At 42.1% G+C, this 20,758-nt stretch overlaps 1 protein-coding gene across 1 annotated transcript in view; it reads left to right on the forward strand.

Annotated features, from left to right (window-relative positions):
- Nucleotides 1-20,758, forward strand: part of LOC134616694 (phospholipid phosphatase-related protein type 4-like) — a 59,299-nt gene that overhangs the window by 29,797 nt on the left and 8,744 nt on the right. The window contains exons 4-8 of the mRNA XM_063461645.2: nt 3,443-3,638; nt 4,384-4,441; nt 4,614-4,787; nt 12,810-12,945; nt 18,010-18,238. Coding sequence (XP_063317715.1) covers nt 3,443-3,638; nt 4,384-4,441; nt 4,614-4,787; nt 12,810-12,945; nt 18,010-18,238 — 793 coding nt within the window. The remainder of the gene's footprint in view (nt 1-3,442; nt 3,639-4,383; nt 4,442-4,613; nt 4,788-12,809; nt 12,946-18,009; nt 18,239-20,758) is intronic.

Raw genomic sequence — 20,758 nt, forward strand, 5'->3', positions numbered from 1 at the left:
GGATCCCTGACTGGAGGTCAGTGACTGTTGCCATGTGGAAGGACCTTGAGGAGAACAAATCAGGGAGTGCCGAGTCTAAATGACAGCTTTTGTTTGTCATTTTTCAACTAATCAGACTTTGTGTAGGAGCTAAGTTAGGTTTGTCTCTTTTGTGAAGTTGGCTGCAGATAAGTAGGGATGGGTATCGTTTAGGTTTTATCCGATACCGGTGCCAAACCGGTACTTTTGAAACGGTGCCGGTGCTTAAACGGTGCTCAAACCGGTGCTTAAAGAATGGAGAACACAAACTTTGTCCAAAAACCTCTCATGTTTTTATTTTTAGCAGTCTCTTTTTTTCTGCAAAATGATAACCAAGTCAGCCTTTTCTGTTGATACAACATACCTCCTTTGGTTGGAACCGGTGCTTAAACAATGGAAAACACAAACTTTGTCCTAAAACCTCTCATGTTTAGCTGTTTTTTTTTTTTTTGGAAAAAAATAACAATGTTAGCCTTTTTTGCAGCTATAGGGCATACAGTGGAACCCCGGCTTACGAAGACCCCATTTAACAAAAAATTCAAGTTACGAAGGCACTTAACGGCAATATTTCTGCCCCTGCTATGGCAAAATACCCGCGTAACAAAATAGATAAAATAGAAAATTTTAAAAAATTAAATTAAATTCCATAATGTTATGTACATGTACACGTACGTACAGTCAGGTCCATAAATATTGGGACATCGACACAATTCTAACATTTTTGGCTCTATACACAACCACAATGGATTCCAAATGAAACGAACAAGACGTGCTTTAACTGCAGACTGTCAGCTTTTATTTGAGGGTATTTACATCCAAATCAGGTGAATGGTGTAGGAATTACAACAGTTTGCAAATGTGCCTCCCACTTCTTAAGGGACCAAAAGTAATGGGACAATTGGCTTCTCAGCTGTTCCATGGCCAGGTGTGTGTTATTCCCTCATTACCCCAATTACAATGAACAAATAAAAGGTCCAGAGTTCATTTCAAGTGTGCTGTTTGCTTTTTGAACCTGTTGCTGTCAACTGCCAGGATGAGATCCAAAGAGCTGTCACTACCAGTGAAGCAAGCCATCATTAGGCTGAAAAAAACAAAACAAACCCATCAGAGAGATTGCAAAAACATCAGGCGTGGCCAAAACAACTGTTTAGAACATTCCCAAAAAGAAGGAACGCACTGGTGAACTCAGCAACACCAAAAAACTAGGAAGACCACGGAACACAACTGTGGTGGATGACCAAAGAATCCTTTCCCTGGTGAAGAAAACACCCTTCACAACAGTTGGCCAGATCAAGAACACTCTCTAGGAGGTAGGTGTATGTGCGTCAGAGTCAACAATCAAGAGAAGACTCCACCAGTGTGAATACAGAGGGTTCACCACAAGATGTAAACCTTTGGTGAGCCCCAAAAACAGGAAGGCCAGATTAGAGTTTGCCAAACGACATCTGAAAAAGCCGTCGCAGTTCTGGAACAACATCCTATGGACAGATGAGACCAACATCAACTTGTACCAGAGTGATGGGAAGAGAAGAGTATGGAGAAGGAAAGGAACTGCTCATGATCCTAAGCATACCACCTCATCAGTGAAGCATTGTGGTGGAAGTGTCATGGCGTGGGCATGTATGGCTGCCAGTGGAACTGGTTCTCTTGTATTTATTGATGATGTGACTGCTGACAAAAGCAGCATGATGAATTCTGAAGTGTTTCGTGCAATATTATCTGCTCATATTCAGACAAATGCTTCAAAACTCATTGGACGGCGCTTCACAGTGCAGGTGGACAACGACCCAAAGCATACTGCAAAAGCAACCAAAGAGTTTTTGAAGGGAAAGAAGTGGACTGTTTTGCAATGGCCAAGTCAATCACCTGACCTGAATCCGATTGAGCATGCATTTCACTTGCTGAAGACAAAACTGAAGGGAAAATGCCCCAAGAACAAGCAGGAACTGAAGACTGCTGCAGTAGAGGCCTGGCAGAGGATCACCAGGGATGAAACCCGGCGTCTGGTGATGTCTGTGTTCCAGACTTCAGGCTGTGATTGACTGTAAAGGATTTGCAACCAAGTATTAAAAAATGAATGTTTGATTTATGGTTCTTATTCTGTCCCATTACTTTTGGTCCCTCAAGAAGTGGGAGGCACATTTGCAAACTGTTGTAATTCCTACACCGTTCACCTGATTTGGATGTAAATACCCTCAAATAAAAGCTGACACTCTGCAGTTAAAGCATGTCTTGTTCGTTTCATTTGGAATCCATTGTGGTTGTGTATAGAGCCAAAAATGTTAGAATTTTGTCGATGTCCCAATATTTATGGACCTGACTGTATGTATGCATGCATACGCATGCTTTCTTCAACCTCTGCCACCTCCTCCTCCACCAAGATCTTCGTCTTCAGCCAGCATCGCCTCACTCAAAAGGCGATGGAAAAAGGTGCTTCGACTTACGAAAATTTTGACTTACGAAAGACCCTCTGGAACGAATTAATTTCGTAAGTCGGGGTTCCACTGTATATGGTATCACTCTATCAAACAAGAAGACAGCCGCATGTAACTATGACGGTGTTTGCTAGTTCACCTTACATGCATTAATGTAATAACGTGGTTAGCCTACTCAACGTAAATTACACACGAACAACATTAAGCTACTCACCCAGAGAAGAACGGCTGCTGCTGCCATCATCATCCGTCATCATTTCTGCTACACTGGCAGGGCTAGGGGCCAGGACTCTCCTCTTCGAGGTTGCTAACTCCGGGTCCGATAACAGGCACCACACCCGCAGTAGATGTGCACGGTGTGAGGTCTCGCAGCAAGCTATCAAATACGGTGCATTTCTTGGCTTTTAAAAAAATGCTATGCGTCGCCAGGTGTTTCATCAGATTTGAGGTGTTACCTCCTTTGCACAGTATCATCTTAAAGCACTTGTTGCAGGCTGCTGAGTTTGCATATTTTGCTGTGAAGTACAGCCAGACTTTTGACCGCTTCACCTTGGGCATTTTTAATCTGTAGCTCTGCTCTAAAAGAACATACATACCTGGGCCCGCCTACTATCCTTGGAAAGGTAAAATGATTGGCTAGAATCCAAAGTGTATGACATCTCAAGAAAAAAATAAAGCACCGAAATGTGCGCTGCTTTTCGGTCTGGTTACTACCGTTTATGTCAGAACCGGTACCCATCCCTACAGATAAGTGCTTGCAGACTACGGTTTTCTGATCCATGTACGTGCACATTTTTGATTCTCCAACACGTAAATAAAATTTGTGAACGAGGTCAGAATTTCTCTTGTCATGTCTGGAGCAGATAAACAAACACTTAATAGGAGCCACTGAATAACGATGCTATGTAATATGACTATTATATGCTGGTGTATTATATGAATGCGTATAGTGTTCTCTGTTGTAAAAGCTTTTCTTTTTTTTTTTACAGGTGTCCATATCTTTGGCCTGTGTGTGACAGCACTGATAACAGACATTCTTCAGCTATCCACTGGCCAGCATACTCCCTATTGGCTGGATGTATGCAAACCTAACCTGACCCACCTTAACATGTCCACCTGTGATGAAGCGTTTATCCTAGAGGATATCTGCTCTGGACAGGACATAGGGCTCATCAATGCTGGCAGGTGAGGCTTTGATTTACTGTGTGTGGGAGAGTGTGAGAGTGGATGCATGTGGGTGTGTTTTTGCACAAAACACTAGTACTGCCTCAAGTTGTAAAGCGCACACGCATTGGACAGCAGAAGCTATAGAATGAGAGAAATGTTGTCATTTCATTAATAATAAAGCACTGAACAAGAGCCCCAATCCAAACTTTGTGGGCACTGTATGTTTTACGTTGAGTGTAACAGACCGTTGTCTGTGCCTGTACACAGCAAACTGCTGACCAACGTCACTGAAATTTATCTGGAGTGTAGAAGGCATCGTCAGTCATCTCGAGCATCTTTTTCCAAACACCATTTCCTTCAGATTATTAAAATGTTCTTTCTGTTGTGAAAATATAATTATTAAAGGCAACCTTTATGCAAATCTGTAAACAGATTAAACAGACCTACTCAGTGTGACCCATTTAATCATTTTACTGAACAATACTGGGTCATACTTGGTATATTAAGGACAACAGATCAAGCTTTAGCTAAGAAGCTGCATTTACCTAGAGCAGATATTAAAAGCCAGGTTGAGCCGTTGTCCTTCTAGTTATCCTTCCTCCTCATTGAACACCTGCTCGGGCAGATTTGTCAGCACGCACACGTCACACGTCCAAGTTTCTTTGAAAGTCATTTTTCTGTTGCACATGAATATTCAGCATTGTTCTCAGCTGTCTGAACATGATAATTAACATCAAGAACACTCTGCTGCTCTGCTTTATAGGAAATCTTTCCCCTCCCAGCATGCTACTCTGGCTGCCTTTGCTGCTGTCTACATCTCAGTAAGTGGTTACTGCATTTACACATATGAAGAACAACACTTCAGTGTGACCACAGTCCTGTTCTAACAGTTGTGGCTTGTTGCAGTCACACGTGTACTTAACACACGTTAATAGCAGGTTTGAATGAGGCCTGTTAAACAAACATTTGTTAACGTGAGTTTGTGTATTTCAGATGTACTTCAACACGGTGTTGACTGACTCAGCCAAGCTGCTGAAGCCTCTCCTAGTGTTCTCCTTCGTCATGCTGGCCATCCTGGCTGGGTTAACCAGGATCATCCAGTTTAGAAACCACCCTGTTGATGTATACTGTGGGTGGGTGCTGGGAGCTGCCATTGCTGTTTACCTGGTAAAAGTTACAGTTACATACATCACGATGAAACATGAAAGCAATATTTGAAAGAATAACATATCAAATTACACTATATGCTACTGTAGTCATCTCACACCAGCTTCAGCGGGCGAAGATAAAAACATTAGTTTACCTGAGTGAAAAAATAACATTTTGCTTGTGAGTTTAATTAGGCAGTGCCAAGGCTGCCAGCAGTTACAGCAATATAACCACACAGAGTCAGATTGTTTTTCTTTCTAGATTTTTAGTTTTGTGGTTGATGAAGATCATTTCGTGGTAATATAGCTGCTTTAACAGCTTCAGGGGCTGAAAAGAAATCTTTCTGCTCAACTGTAGTGCAGAAACTGTTGGATACTTGCACCCACACACCATCACCCTGCAGCCCACAAACACTCACACACACACACTGCCTACACTTTTGTGCAAGAAGAATCTTTGAGGTTTTCCTGCAGAATCTCCATTTGCTCCATTTAAAGTAAATGTATTTAGTTTGCAGAGGTTCAGTGTTTCACTGGAATAGCATCTCTGTGATTAACTTTTTATTTTTTACTTGTCACTTGGTTCTTCTCTTTGTAGGCTCACTGCAGTCCGGACTCCTCTGGGCTGTTTTAGAAATATTTAGATCAGAATAAAAAGAAAAAACTAACTGAGGCTGAAGCATCCGGTTGTTTGGCTGCTGCACTGGTTCTGGTTAGCAGGAAAGGATGAGTTGATAGCACACAAATAAATACTTTTTTTATTCCAGGTGTTCCACTCTAGCAGAATGTTTTCAACAACATGTAAAGCTGTCTGTCACAGTGTTGGCTGCGCTCTTTGGTTGCTGTGATAAGAGATTGGTGTGGAGAGATATGTGATGTACTGAGAAAGGAAATTGGCACTGATTATAAAGCAAATTCATATTCTGCTCTTAAATAAAAGTAGACCTGCCATCATCCAGACTGGCAGTTTTTATTTATTTTTTTCTCTTGTCAGCAGACTCCTGTGGCAGTTACAGGTATAAATCATTCACACCACCAAATTATAAAACAGTAACAGAAGCACAGGGACAGAGAAGTTTCCAGAATGCATTGCATAGCTACATACTTCAACAATTAATGGGATGAGTAGAAATAACTGATCAAGTGGACACAAGTGCCAAAAACACAACCTGGTAGCTTTTATTGTGAAACCCCCTCCCATACAAGTTCTTCCTGTACCATATATGTGGAAAGGACAGCTTCTGAAACAGTTGTGAACTTCTACTGTTCACATGTCCACAACCAGCATCTTTAGCTTTTTTTAATCTGCTATTCTCTCACTAGGGAAAACAGTGGGTGGAGACTGTGGCATGGCCAAAATGATTACAGCCATGCACAGTGAACCTGCAAAATCATTGCCTTTGAAATGGTTGCTTCAAAGACAAGAACCATGTCTGTGACCACTGGCGGTCAGTTGGCCAGTGTGGAGCAAGAGCGAGTATTGTTTTTATGGAAAAACCAGGGTTAATGATATAATACATGGACACAGTGAGTAGATCAACTGGGAATCTGATCAAACACAAAACAGGATAGACTGGCAGCATGTTGCTTTATTGCTTATAACTGATTGAATTGCATTGGGTGCAGTCTGCCGCTGTCTATTGTGGCCTGGCCTGCAAATAGCATGTCCTGCTACATCTTCAGAGCAGCTGCCAAAAAACCTGCTACAGTACCAAGACACTTGTCCAACATAGGTACAGTCCCCCACTTCAACCACTGCAGTGTGAAAAAGGCTTCAGGAAACACCTTGCTAATCTTTCCATCAGGCCATGAAGCTCTGGTTAATTGGGGATCGACAATTATGACATTATCCAGTTGAAGAGAGGCTGTATCTCACTGCCACTTAAACCAAGTTTGCAGGGCCGCCAGATAGTGGTGCAGAAACCCTGTCCAGAAGCAGTCAGACAGCACTTGACAGGCCCTTCAGTGTTTATGTGTAAACCACCCTGAATCATGATATACTGCCTACGGTACTGAAGGTGCAGACTGCCCCATCAGCCACAAACTGGGCGTGACTGGATCTGGGTCTGTCAAATCAGCCTAATGTTAGGAATGCTCTCAATCTCAACCAGGAATATTAACACTTCTTGGCTGATGACTTCTGAGCCCAGGGTTGCAGTCAGGGCAGTGCTCAAAGTACTGATTTTGCTCTCCAAGGGGCCTCCAAATTCAGGAGCTCTGGTGGGTTGCAGTGGAATTGTATTTGCTGCTCCGACAGCTAAGTCTGTGGGGAAGGATTGAGGGCTTTGAAAGTTTCTTGTAACTTCCTGTCACCACCTCCTAAATTTGAAAATCAGACCTCAATGTTTTTCATGCCAACGGCCAACTTTAACCTGCAGTGGTCCAAAACAATACATTTCTGTTGAGATATAAAGGCTGGTTTATGAAGTCTGAGCCGAGCAGGAAACAGGGTCTTGGGGCTGACTGGTTGGGCTCTCCATCTTTGGCAAACAGAACATGAGTGCTGTTCTCTTCTAGCAGCCTCACAGCCACAAAGGATCCAAAGCTTTGTCCTCAGTTCAGCAAAGAGGCCCTCTGCACCAGGGTGTTTCACGTTAAAGTCTACGTGTCTGATTAACAGCTTTGCCACCACATCTCAAGTCAAGGACTGCAGGGGAAATCACATCATCCTCCAGACTTTGACAGTGCCATAGGCAACCACCCACCCGTATCAGCTGAAGTGATTCATCATATTGTTGGTCCAAGGTCATCAAGCAGTTTGATTAAGGGACCCGATTCCCACCTGTTCTCCCACCTGCACTCAATTTCTTCAGGAAAGCTGTCTCATTGAGCAGACTGCAAGATGCTGACCTCTGATTCCCAGAATTCGTCCACTATCAAGGTCTCTTTAGTGTTTAAGCCACCCCATGAAGGTGCCACGTGGTTGCCTTCACTAGTTCATTGAAGGTGCTAATCTGCTGAGCATCAGGTAGGGTATATAAAGGGGTAGTTACTGCTGCAACTAGCCAGGACGTGGACCTTCTTTGCTCGTCCGTGATGCCTTCATTGTATAATGTGTATAATAGTATGTATAATAGAGTAAACCGTCCAATGGCTCGGTGGCAGCTACAGATTGGCCATGGAACCAAAGACTGTCAGCAGTCTTAACAGCTTGATAAAAGGAGCCTCCAAAAAGCCTCACCTGAGAGGGCTCCTTTGTGAACTGAAGAAGTCTTTTGGATGAGAGGTGAAACATCTTCACAAATGTAAAGAAGTCCATTTACCCTTTTTTAAAGCTCTTAAGACCACCATCACCTGGATGACTAAGAACATAAGACCCCCATATCTTCCAGTAGTGTATTGCAGAAATGCAAACACATGAAAATGCAAAACATATTTATGTGGTTTTAGAGTATGACACATCAAAATTCCGCATTGGCCAATTTTTCAAGTTGACGTCTTTGATTATGTCAACCAATCGTTGAGGTCCTGCTGACATAGCTCCGAGTCTCCCTCCATTAATAGTTCCATAATTTTGTTGATGACGTCATTGGCCTCTATATTCACATTCAAAGTACTTCTTGAAGGACTCACAATCATCATCTCCCTGATGGCTCATTCCTAGCCCATTCCTCCGAAGAGCATCTGTGGCATAACATGGGGAACACTTAATGACAAACACCCACTCGTACACCATAGGTTAGGAATTCTTCTCATATCACACCAGAGAAAGTACAGGGTGGGCCATTTATATGGCTACACCGTAATAAAATGGGAATGGTTGGTGATATTAAAGTCCTGTTTGTGGCACATTAGTATATGTGAGGGGGCAAACTCCTCAAGATGGGTGGTGACCATGGTGGCCATTTAGAAGTCGGCCATCTTGGATACAACTTTTGTTTTTTCAATAGGAAGAGGGCCATGTGACACATCAAACTTATTGGTAATGTCACAAGAAAAACAATGGTGTGCTTGGTTTCAACGTAACTTTATTCTTTCATGAGTTATTTACAAGTTTCTGACCACTTATAAAATGTGTTCAGTGTGCTGCCCATTGTGTTGGATTGTCAATGCAACCCTCTTCTCCCACTCTTCACACACTGATAGCAACACCGCAGGAGAAATGCTAGCACAGGCATCCAGTATCCATAGTTTCAGGTGCTGCACATCTCGTATCTTCACACCATAGACAATTGCCTTCAGATGACCCCAAAGATAAAAGTCTAAGGGGGTCAGATCGGGAGACCTTGGGGGCCATTCAACTGGCCCACGACGACCAATCCACTTTCCAGGAACCTGTTCATCTAGGAATGCTCGGACCTGGCACCCATAATGTGGTGGTGCACCATCTTGCTGGAAAAACTCAGGGAACGTGCCAGCTTCAGTGCACAAAGAGGGAAACACATCATCATGTAGCAATTTCAAATATCCAGTGGCCTTGAGGTTTCCATTGATGAAGAATGGACCCACTATCGTTGTACCCCATATACCACACCAAACCATCACTTTTGTTGTTCCAACAGTCTTGGAGGGATCCATCCAATGTGGGTTAGTGTCAGACCAATAGCGGTGGTTTTGTTTGTTAACTTCACCATTCACATAAAAGTTTGCCTCATCACTGAACAAAATCTTCTGCGTGAACTGAGGGTCCTGTTCCAATTTTTGTTTTGCCCATTCTGCAAATTCTGTGCGCCGATCTGGGTCATCCTCGTTGAGATGCTGCAGCAGCTGGAGTTTGTAAGGGTGCCATTTGTGAGTAGCTAATATCCGCCGAAGGGATGTTCGACTAATGCCACTCTCCAGTGACATGCGGCGAGTGCTACGCTGTGGGCTCTTGCTGAATGAAGCTAGGACAGCCACTGATGTTTCTTCACTAGTGACAGTTTTCTTGCGTCCACATTTTGGCAAATCCAACACTGAACCAGTTTCACGAAACTTAGCAAGCAGTTTGCTGACTGTAGCATGGCAGATGGGTGGTCTCGTAGGGTGTCTTGCATTGAAATCTGCTGCAATGACCCGGTTACTGCGTTCACCAGATATCAACACAATTTCGATCTGCTCCTCACGTGTTAACCTCTTCGACATGTCAATGGCTGTGAACAAAGAGAAACTTGTAAATAACTCATGAAAGAATAAAGTTACGTTGAAACCAAGCACACCATTGTTTTTCTTGTGACATTACCAATAAGTTTGATGTGTCACATGGCCCTCTTCCTATTGAAAAAACAAAAGTTGTATCCAAGATGGCCGACTTCTAAATGGCCACCATGGTCACCACCCATCTTGAGGAGTTTGCCCCCTCACATATACTAATGTGCCACAAACAGGACTTTAATACCACCAACCATTCCCATGTTATTACGTATCCATATAAATGGCCCACCCTGTATAATAGTGGCTGGTCTTCAGGTAGCAATCTCACCTGGTGGGATATTCCCAATATTCCTCATAGCAACAAAATCCTGCCTGAACATCAGGAGGAACCCAGGAGAGATGCACTGAGGTTGGGTCTGGCAGTAGCAGTTCATCCAGGTTTTGGCCTTTGTATGGCAATGAACAGCTGAACACATCTTGATTTGTCTCATTATGAATCACCATATGATGAAGAATGAATCAAGACTGGAGGGTCTAACCTTTACTCACTCTAATGAAATCGCCTGCCTTCTCTAGCTTCTCAGTCTCAGCTTGGTAAGCCTCAGTCTTGTCTAGATAATAATAATAATAATAATAATAATAATAATAATACATTTTATTTAAAAATAGCGCCTTTCAGAACACCCATGGACACTGTACAGCAAATAAAACAGATATATATATATATAAAACAGAAAAACTGGAAATATACACAATAATAAGAGTAACAGATAAAAGTTAAGAGCATGCAGAGGTTTAAACATAAGCAATTTTAAACAGGTGAGTTTTGAGGGTGGACTTAAAATGAGGGAATGAAGTAATGTTTCTGAGGTCAGGGGGGAAAGGAATTCCAAAGTCGAGGGGCAGAGCAACTAAAAGCCCTGCCCCCCATTGTAACTGGGGGGCAGGGCTAGATCTAACTAGATCTCTGCTGAGGCTCTATACCGCACAAGCTGGGAAGGACTGCTTCAGGCGGCGAAATGAGAGTGGGCGTGTTACTTGCACGTAGTAGTTGAGTGGCAAATCTGCATACTGATGCTACTTCCACTCTAGCTGTTTGCCTCCAGCAGGTTAATGACATCTTGATCCTTGATCCATGGCCTAGTCACTAGCTTCTTGTTTTGATATGACAGTTTAATTACCAAAGTACTGCAGCTGAGGAGATGGTGGTCACTGCTGTTTGTGGCTGCACTGTTAACATGACTTGACTCGCAATGTCTAGCCAAGCATGGTTTTCAGTGCTGCTGGCCCCCTAGGTTGGCTGAGACAGTAGTCTGATAGCTGTTGTCAGGACATATTAGCCTATCAGAAGGAGTGGCTGAGCGTTCATAAATGGTTTCAAGGGGAAAGTCTGGAGGTGCCTATAAGTGCACTGAAGTGCCTACACAGTTTAAAAGTGTTTGGCTACACCAAGCCCATTTTACACAAGACTTTTAACTGGCTTTAACTGGCTGGCTTTGACCTATGTATAGTTCTGCTGTCAGCTGTCTAAAATGTACACACTGATCTGATACATTTGGTGTTTTGCTAGAGTAAGAGTCATACGCTTTGACCTTCTCTGTGAACATTTGGGGGATTTTGAGCTGTTGTTAGCAGAGTTGTGACCACATCTGAAGAGCAAGAGAAATCATTTGAGAGAGCCAATTGATCCTGACCAGAGTCCAGTGTGTCTGATTTAAAATGGTATTATTTTACTATTTGTGAATTCAGTATTGGTGTTTTGGGCTACTAGTGCAGTTGTTGCCAAATGCAGTGGTCTAATTAGCTCGATCTGTTTAATCCAATCAGGGAAATCTCATCTGCACATATGCGATTATGTCAAGCAGACCCAAAAGGGCAGACAAACTCAAGACAACTCAAACTCACAATGCAGTGATGAAGTTTATTTACAGTGCAATTTGAAGACACGGGAAAGTACTTATAGGCTGGTAGCACATGAGGGATCGGAGGGGAGAGGGAAAACTTGACATTTTAAATTGTCAAGTTAACAAGTGGAGTTATCGAGTGAATCAATAAATCCTACCTGTCACACTTTTTACAGCAGACAGCTGGCTGAGCAGGTGAACAGGTTAGTAGGCTGGTAAGTAGGCAAACTGAGGCAGGCTGGTGACACTGAGACATCCAGGTAAGTATCTCTGCAAAGAGGGGAACGCTGGCACGTCGGAGAGTCGTGAAAGTGGCAGGAATCCAGCGCTGTTCTTCTGGCAGCTCTTGGCAGAAACAGCCATGCAACCTTGACAGAGGTTTCTCTGCAGGAGAGAGAGAATGACGGTAACAAAGGAAGTCAGAGGATTTAGTCAGAAGGCTCTTGGAATAGACCAGCTGCCCCATAAACATGCCAAACAATCACCAGATGAGTCAGAGAAACCCTGGATGCCTGTCCATCCACGTATTATCAAAGAGACAGAGGAAAGTCAAAAACAAACTCTGGTCAGCCTTTATCATAACCAGTGTTTGAAAAATAAAATGCTGCAAATCCGTCCCACAGATTTGTCGGTCTGAACAGCTGCATTAAGATTAAGTGAAGCAGAAGAATATTTTTCACAAGTTCGGTGTGTAATGGCCTTAAGGTGTCTTTGAACTTGAGATAATCACAGAGCTCTTGGTATTTAAACCTACTGATGGCATCAGGTAGAAGAATCTTTTCCTCAGTCTATCTCAGTCTAAAGAGTTTTGCTACAAAATTTATTTGACACATGTCAGTAACAGGTGATAATATTCATATGTCAGTGCAGTCCCCAAAATAGTAAAAATACACATTATCTTCCAGCGATTTAGTTACAGAAACAGCACTTTTACCTTAATCTTTTTTTTGATGTTGCTATTTTTTAATTTAAAACATACAGACTGAAAATCTTGTTGGTTCAATATTCAAAAGGTTCTGTGTTAGCTACATGCTTCTCATTACTGTCAGTGTGTTTGGATGCAGGGTGTGTACGCCGTGGGGAATTTCCAGCCTAGTGAAGATTGCTCCAGGAGTAGACAACCTGCCCCCATACTGAGAGAGCCACCCCTCTCCTCCTTGCCCAATGTCAGCCAGTCAGCAATTGGCAACAGCCACCAAGGTAAAGCTATGCCTGCTACTTTAAATTACAGGTTACATCATCCTGACATGTCAATTAGTAACATTGTTTCCAGAAAGAATGTTCTTAACAATTGTTTTTGATCTGAGGGGCTCTCGGGGTTCAGCCCAGTCCTAACAAGTCCTGATCACACTGATCCTCAGTGTGAAAATACTTATAACTCATGGAAAAGCTCACAGTATGACTTTCAAGAAGCTAGAACTTGAAAATCTTTGGCATTTTTGCTTGATTGAGATTAATTTTCTTCGTTATTTTGCTGTGATTAATAATTATAGGCAAAAGAGTTATGTATATCCAGTGAGCATGAAAATACTGCTCTTTGTCAAAATCTTAAATGTCAGATTTTATTAAGTGGGTAATATGATGTTTAAATGTCACACTATTCATAAAGTTGATCAGCTGAAAGGTCTCTTGATACAACTGTTGTTGTCAAGTAGTATTCTCAAGACCACTGTAGTCAGTTGACTCCTCTGAATTTAAATATTCATCTTTTTTTAATAATTCATGTGTTGAAATATGAATCTCGAGTGCTGCCATTTATAATGAAGACTGGCTAATGTAAGTGAGCTCCTAATCAGAAAGGACTGCTGTAGTTACCGACTGCACTAATTCATATTTAGTGGTATGATTTCAATTCAGTTCAGTTCAAGTCACAACAACAGTCGCCTCAGGACGCTTTATATTGTAAGGTAGGCCCGACAACAAGACAATTATATTACCACTTTTGAGCAAGCACTTGGAGAAAGTGGGCAGGAAAAACTTTTAACAGGAAGAAACCTCCGGCAGAACCAGGCTCAGGGAGGGGCGGCCTGGTTGGGGGATATGGGAGGAAGACAGGATTAAATACACACTTTGGAAGAGAGCCAGAGATGAATAATAAGTAAGGATTAAATGCAGAGTTATGTAAAAGCAGATAGTGAAGAAGAAATACTCAGTGCATCATGGGAAGTCCCCAGCAGCCTTGGTCTCCCATATTCAATTCAATTCAATTCAATTTTATTTATATAGCGCCAAATCACAACAGCAGTCGCCTCAAGGCGCTTTATATTGTACAGTAGATACAGAGAAAAACCCAACAATCATATGACCCCCTATGAGCAAGCACTTTGGTGACAGTGGGAAGGAAAAACTCCATTTTAACAGGAAGAACCAGGCTCAGAGAGGGGCGGGGCCATCTGCTGCGACCGGTTGGGGTGAGAGAAGGAAGACAGGATAAAGACATGCTGTGGAAGAGAGACAGAGATTAATAACAGATATGATTCAATGCAGAGAGGTCTGTTAACACATAGTGAGTGAGAAAGGTGACTGGAAAGGAAAAACTCAGTGCATCATGGGAATCCCCAGCAGACTACGTCTATGCAGCATAACTAAGGGAGGATTCAGGGTCACCTGGTCCAGCCCTAACTATATGCTTTAGCAAAAAGGAAAGTTTGAAGCCTATTCTTGAAAGTAGAGATAGTGTCTGTTTCCTGAATCCAAACTGGAAGCTGGTTCCACAGAAGAGGGGCCTGAAAACTGAAGGCTCTGCCTCCCATTCTACTTTTAAATACTCTAGGAACAACAAGTAAGCCTGCAGTGTGAGAGCGAAGTGCTCTAATAGGGTGATATGGTACTACAAGGTCATTAAGATAAGATGGGGCCTGATTATTTAAGACCTTGTATGTGAGGAGCAGGATTTTGAATTCTGGATTTAACAGGAAGCCAATGAAGGGAAGCCAATACAGGAGAAATCTGCTCTCTCTTTCTAGTCCCTGTCAGGACTCTTGCTGCAGCATTTTGGATTAACTGAAGGCTTTTCAGGGAGTTTTTAGGACTTCCTGATAATAATGAATTACACTAGTCCAGCCTGGAAGTAATAAATGCATGAACTAGTTTTTCAGCATCACTCTGAGACAGGATATTTCTAATTTTAGAGATGTTGCACAAATGGAAGAAAGCAGTCTTACATATTTGTTTAATATGTGCGTTGAAGGACATGTCCTGGTCAAAAATGACTCCAAGGTTCCTCACAGTGTTACTGGAGGCCAAGGTAATGCCATCCAGAGTAAGAATCTGGTTAGATACCATATTTCTAAGATTTTCAGGGCCGAGTACAATAACCTCAGTTTGATCTGAATTAAGAAGCAGAAAGTTAGCGGCCATCCAGGTCTTTATGTCTTTAAGACATTCATGCAGTTTAACTAATTGGTATGTGTTACCTGGCTTCTTGGACAGATAGAGCTGGGTGTCATCAGCATAGCAGTGCAAATGTATGCTATGTCTTCTAATGATGCTGCCTAAGGGAAGCATGTATAATGTAAACAGAATTGGTCCTAGCACTGAACCCTGTGGAACTCCATAATTAACCTCAGTGTGTGAAGAGGACTCTCCATTTACATGAACAAATTGGAGTCTATTAGATAGATATGATACAAACCACTGCAGTGCAGTACCTGTAATACCTACAGCATGTTCTAATCGCGCTAATCGCTCTAATAGGATATTATGGTCAACAGTATGGAACGCTGCACTGAGGTCTAGCAGGACAAGCACAGAGATGAGTCCACTGTCAGAGGCCATAAGAAGATCATTTGTAACCTTCACTAAAGCTGTTTCTGTGCTGTGATGAGCTCTGAAACCTGACTGAAACTCTTCAAATAAGCCATTCCTCTGCAGATGATCTGTTAGCTGTTTGACAACTACTCTTTCAAGGATGTTTGATATGAAAGGAAGGTTGGAGATTGGCCTATAATTAGCTAAGACTGCTGGGTCTAGAGATGCTTTTTGAGTAAAGGTTTAACTACAGCCAGCTTGAAGGCCTGTGGTACATAGCTGATTATTAGAGATAGGTTGATCATATTTAAGATTGAAGAATTAATTAATGGCAGGACTTCTTTGAGCAGTTTTGTAGGAATGGGGTCTAAAAGACACGTTGATGGTTTGGAGGAAGTAATTATTGAAGTTAACTCAGAAAGATCAATTGGAGAAAAAGAGTCTAACTTAACATCAATGGTACTAAAAGTAGCTGTAGATAATATTACATCTGTGGGATGATTATTGGTAATTTTTTCTCTAATGGTTAAAATTTTATTTGTGAAGAAGTTCATGAAGTCATTACTAGTTAACGTTAAAGGGATGGTTGGCTCAGTAGAGCTCTGACTGTTTGTCAGCCTGGCTACAGTGCTGAAGAGAAACCTGGGGTTGTTCTTATTTTCTTCAATCAGTGACGAATAGTAAGATGTTCTGGCTTTGCGGAGGGCTTTCTTATAAAGCAGCAAACTATTTCTCCAGGCTAAATGATGATCTTCTAAGGAGGAGGTAAAATTATTAACAAGATGATCGACCTCTGTTGGAGGAGCGTTCATTGAAGATGATAACAGTGGGTGGATTATATTCTTAAACTTAGTTACAGCACTTTCAGAAAGACATCTACTTTGATAAAGTCTACTCTCCACTGCTGTGTAATCAATTATTGTAAATGTAAATGTTATCAGGAAATGATCAGACAGCAGAGGGTTTTCAGGAAACACTGTTAAATGTTCAGTTTCTATGCCATATGTTAAAACAAGATCTAGAGTGTGATTAAAGTGGTGGGTGGGTTCTTTTACATTTTGAGAGAAGACAATTGAGTCTAATAACAGATTAAATGCAATGTTGAGGCTGTCATTTTTAGCATCTACATGGATGTTAAAATCACCCACAATAATTATTTTATCTGAGCTGAGCACTAAATCAGATAAAAAGTCTGAGAAATCAGAGAGAAACTCTGTGTAAGGCCCAGGTGGACGATAGATGATAACAAGTAAGACTGGTTTCTGAGTTTTACAGCTGGGGTGGACGAGGCTAAGCATCAGGCTTTCAAATGAATTAAAGTATGTCTGGGTCTTTGGTTGATTAATAGGCTGGTGTGAAAAATTGCTGCCACACCGCCCCCTCGGCCTGTGCTTCGAGGTTTCTGGTAGTTAGAACCCCAAAACACGCTGCGCCAAAAATTGGTCCACCCCAAGGATCGGGTCCCCCGACACAAACAGAGTAACATAGTGTACGCTGTTAAGTGCAGGAGGATTGCCAGGATTTATACATCGGGGAAACCAAACAACCTCTGGCTACAACACAGAAGAGCTACCTCGTCAGGCCAGGACTCTGCAGTCTATTTACACCTACAGGCCAGTGGACACTCTTTCAATGATGAGGATGTACACATCCTGGACAGGGAGGAACGCTGGTTTGAGGGCGGAGTCAAGGAGGCCATTTACGTGAAAAGGGAAAGACCATCTCTGAATGGAGGAGGGGGCCTAAGGGTACATCTGTCACCATCTTACAATGCTGTGATTGCAGCCATTCCCCAACTCTCTGTGAATGGTGCTCATGGACATTGATCAGTGGTTGTTGATCAGTGAGTTTTGGTCGGTGGTTGTTGATCAATGGTCATGAGAATTTGCATAATAATGATTAAGGAACTGACCTCCCAGCCCATTGTTCCTTCAGTGGGCTGGTTTCAGTCATTATGCAAATGTACTGTTTATAAGATTGAAACCTGCAGTCAGAATCAACTTTTGGAGATTTACTTACCTGGATGATTGAGCATGCATCAAGATGTCTATGAAATACTTACCTAAACACTGTGATGTCACCTGTTGGTTGGTTATGTGCACTTATGAAGCTATGAACATTTTCATGATCTTAGCTATTTTTAAACCAGATGTGGTATCGAACTTTGAAAATGTGAGACACTCCACAATCATTGGCTTGTGATTTGTGAATGAAAAGTCAAGAACCAATAAGCATAGACTGGTTTCACCTGCTCTGAAGGGAATCATAACTTACACACTGAACATCATTTTGTTTTCAGCAGGACCTGAAACTGGCGAATGAGACCATAACCTCGATATGAAAGTGTTTAATGTGGTCACAAACCCTGAGAGCCGGTGTTTGTTTTCCATAGAGGTGTTTCTGAAACAGAGGAGCTGCTGGCTATGACACACTGACACTTCTGTGGCTTCACCTTAGAGACTCCCTTTCTAACCTGTTATTAATGTTTGCCTTGGCTTTGTTGTCTTCTGATAGGCCACCACACACTGGGTCCCAGCCAACCAGAACCTATTATTACAAGGACTTCTTCCCACCCCTTGGTCCCAGAGCAAACAGGACCCATGCTAACGCGTAGCGCCTCCTGTCGAGAGCCGTCTATGACCAATTTGAAGAGAGCCAGTGCTGAAGTGGAGGTGATAACTCCGTCCAGTCCGTTAGGCAACCGTGACAACATGATGACCTTCAGCAGCAGCACACTGCCAAGGTAGCTGTTTTTTAATGAGGCCATAATCATAGTTGCACTTTGGAATATCTAATTTTTTATTGTTTTAGTTGAAAAGATATCATGTTTATTTTAACCATTTTTTTCTTTAATTTTTTCCAGCAAGTAAAATTGTCTGCTTCTGTTTTAGAGATTCTGAGTAAGGAGGGTAATTCTGAGTAGGAAAGTAAGGAGTTGCAGACCAGGACAAGCTCTCTGCAGGCTCTCAAGCCATGATCTTTGGATCTTTATAAACCGTGGAATAATGGCAATGATTGGGAAACCTAATGTAGTTTCATGTTGAGGGAGTGTTGATGGGCAATATGAGGCTGATGGGTCATTGTCACCACCTCGACAATGTTCGGGGGGGTGGGTGTCATGGACACCTACGTTTGTGAACGCGATAACTTGAGAATGAGGCAACATAGGAGCTTCAAATGGAAACCGATGGTGTATTTACTAAGAATCGAATCAAGTTTGAATCTCAGCGACATCGACTTCAACGTCACAGGTCACGTTTCCTGGAATTCTTGTCAATGTGATAACTTGAAAACAAGGAAATGTAGCATTTTCAAATTGATACCATGTTGTCTAGAAGGCTGAGGGAAGCACTGGTGGACGCCAGTATTTTTGAATCTTCCCTCCTTATACAATAATGTGCCAGGTGGAGGTTTTTAATACTTGTGTTTGGGTCCATTTAAAGTTCAGTGACTCTGATACTCAGAGAATGGCAACATTTTTCCAGGTCCTGAATGTCCAGAGGAAAAATAGAGAGTGGAAAGCTTTCATGACTTCATGTAGGTCATTTATTCTGGCAACAGGATTTATATTAACTTTCTAATAAACTCTGCAAGTATTCTGAACACATGTTTAATGCTGCTTTACAATTTGAAGATAGAGTATCATATAATGTTTAATGATCTCGGTAGGCTACCTGGAAGATCATCGTTTTTCACAAGCAAACAGTGGGAGATTTTGGGAAGAACAACATGGAAGCACTGCGATACCAGTTCTTTGTATTCAGCCCTGGTACATCAGTAACTAATAGCCTGTTTTTCCATTCACGCACTGCAGCTAGAGATGTGTTCAGAGAGATCTGTCTGATCTGTAGATGTGAAAAACGCAAATATCAAGTCGTTCATCCGGGTAACACTGAATCTAGAAATAGGTGAACAGAATGGGAAATGTAAGTAAAAAATTGAATGCGAGTTTAATGCTGCCATTACTCTTTGCCTTTTCTGGATGTAGCGTTGGCGGTGGCTGTTAACAGGTTAACTGTGATGGAGCGGGACCTCTGCAGGGACGCCGTTGGCCGTAGAATAACAGAACTGCAGCATGCAGTCATTGGCATTCACTGAGCATATGAACAGACTAGATTATGCTGTTGTTGTGTTTATAAGAGAAGAGGAGGACAGAGCTTTATGTGTTTTATGTGCAGATGAGTGAACAGTTCTTTCAGCCGTCGTCTTTATTAAGCAGTCTTAGCTCACAGAGTCCGCCACCACTGAGTACACATTGAGACGTAAAAGACAGTATCTAGTACATACATACGTGTATGTGTGTGTGTACACTTCTTGTTTTTGTTTGTTATTGTGTGAATGCATGTAGTTGGAATATTATTGGAAGTTTGGAAATACATTTGTATATTGTTTTTTCTTTAATTTCCACAGTTGGCCTTGAGTGCCTTTGTTACCACGGGCAGTGTGCAATGACAGAAACAGCAAAGTGATTTAAGAGGTGACAAAATTGTCTGTTGATGTGAGGAAGGAGCCTGACAGTTTGTGTGGGTGCAACTGAGAACAACTGGTTTGGAAACTACTTGGACAGAACCACTGTGGAGCAGCATGCTCTGATGGAGACGTGTAGCTGTTTCACTTTATAGATTTATAGATGTACAAACAAGTATTTGAGTAACTTACTAATAGATGATGTCCCCAAGGTAACAAGAACAAACAAAACCAGGATCTAATGTTTGTGTTTGTAAAAACAAAGATCGCCTGAGGCACAGGATGTTTAAAGACAGACGGCTCAAACAATGTGAAGCATCTTACAGGAAAAAACACAAAAAGAAAACATAAACACAAGAAGCCTCTACCAGACTGTTTGTTTTGGCCTTTGTTTGGTCCAATAAAGGCCATTTTTAGCCTTTATTGGACAGAGACAGTGTAGATGGGCAGGGAGACAGAGGGAGACAGACTCAAACCCAACAGTGTTAACAGAACAGTCCAAAGCAGCGCCTGAGTAGAGGTGGGAAATAACAAAGTACAAATACTTTGTTGCTGTACTTAAGTAGAATTGTCAGGTACATGTACTGGAGTATTTATTTTTCTGAAAACGTTACTTTTACTCCCCATGTTTAGACAAAAATCTGTACTTTCCTTACATTTCTACACAGGCTTGTTGTGCAGCCGTATCACTTGCAGGGTTGATCTTCGGGGTTAAGGTGGTGCAGAACGAGAAGCTGTGGCACTTCAGACGAGTGTGTTATCTACTTCCTGAGCTAACTTAATTTAAAATACTTTC

Source organism: Pelmatolapia mariae, linkage group LG18 (genome assembly GCF_036321145.2).
Source record: "Pelmatolapia mariae isolate MD_Pm_ZW linkage group LG18, Pm_UMD_F_2, whole genome shotgun sequence".
Taxonomy (NCBI): Eukaryota; Metazoa; Chordata; class Actinopteri; order Cichliformes; family Cichlidae; genus Pelmatolapia; species Pelmatolapia mariae.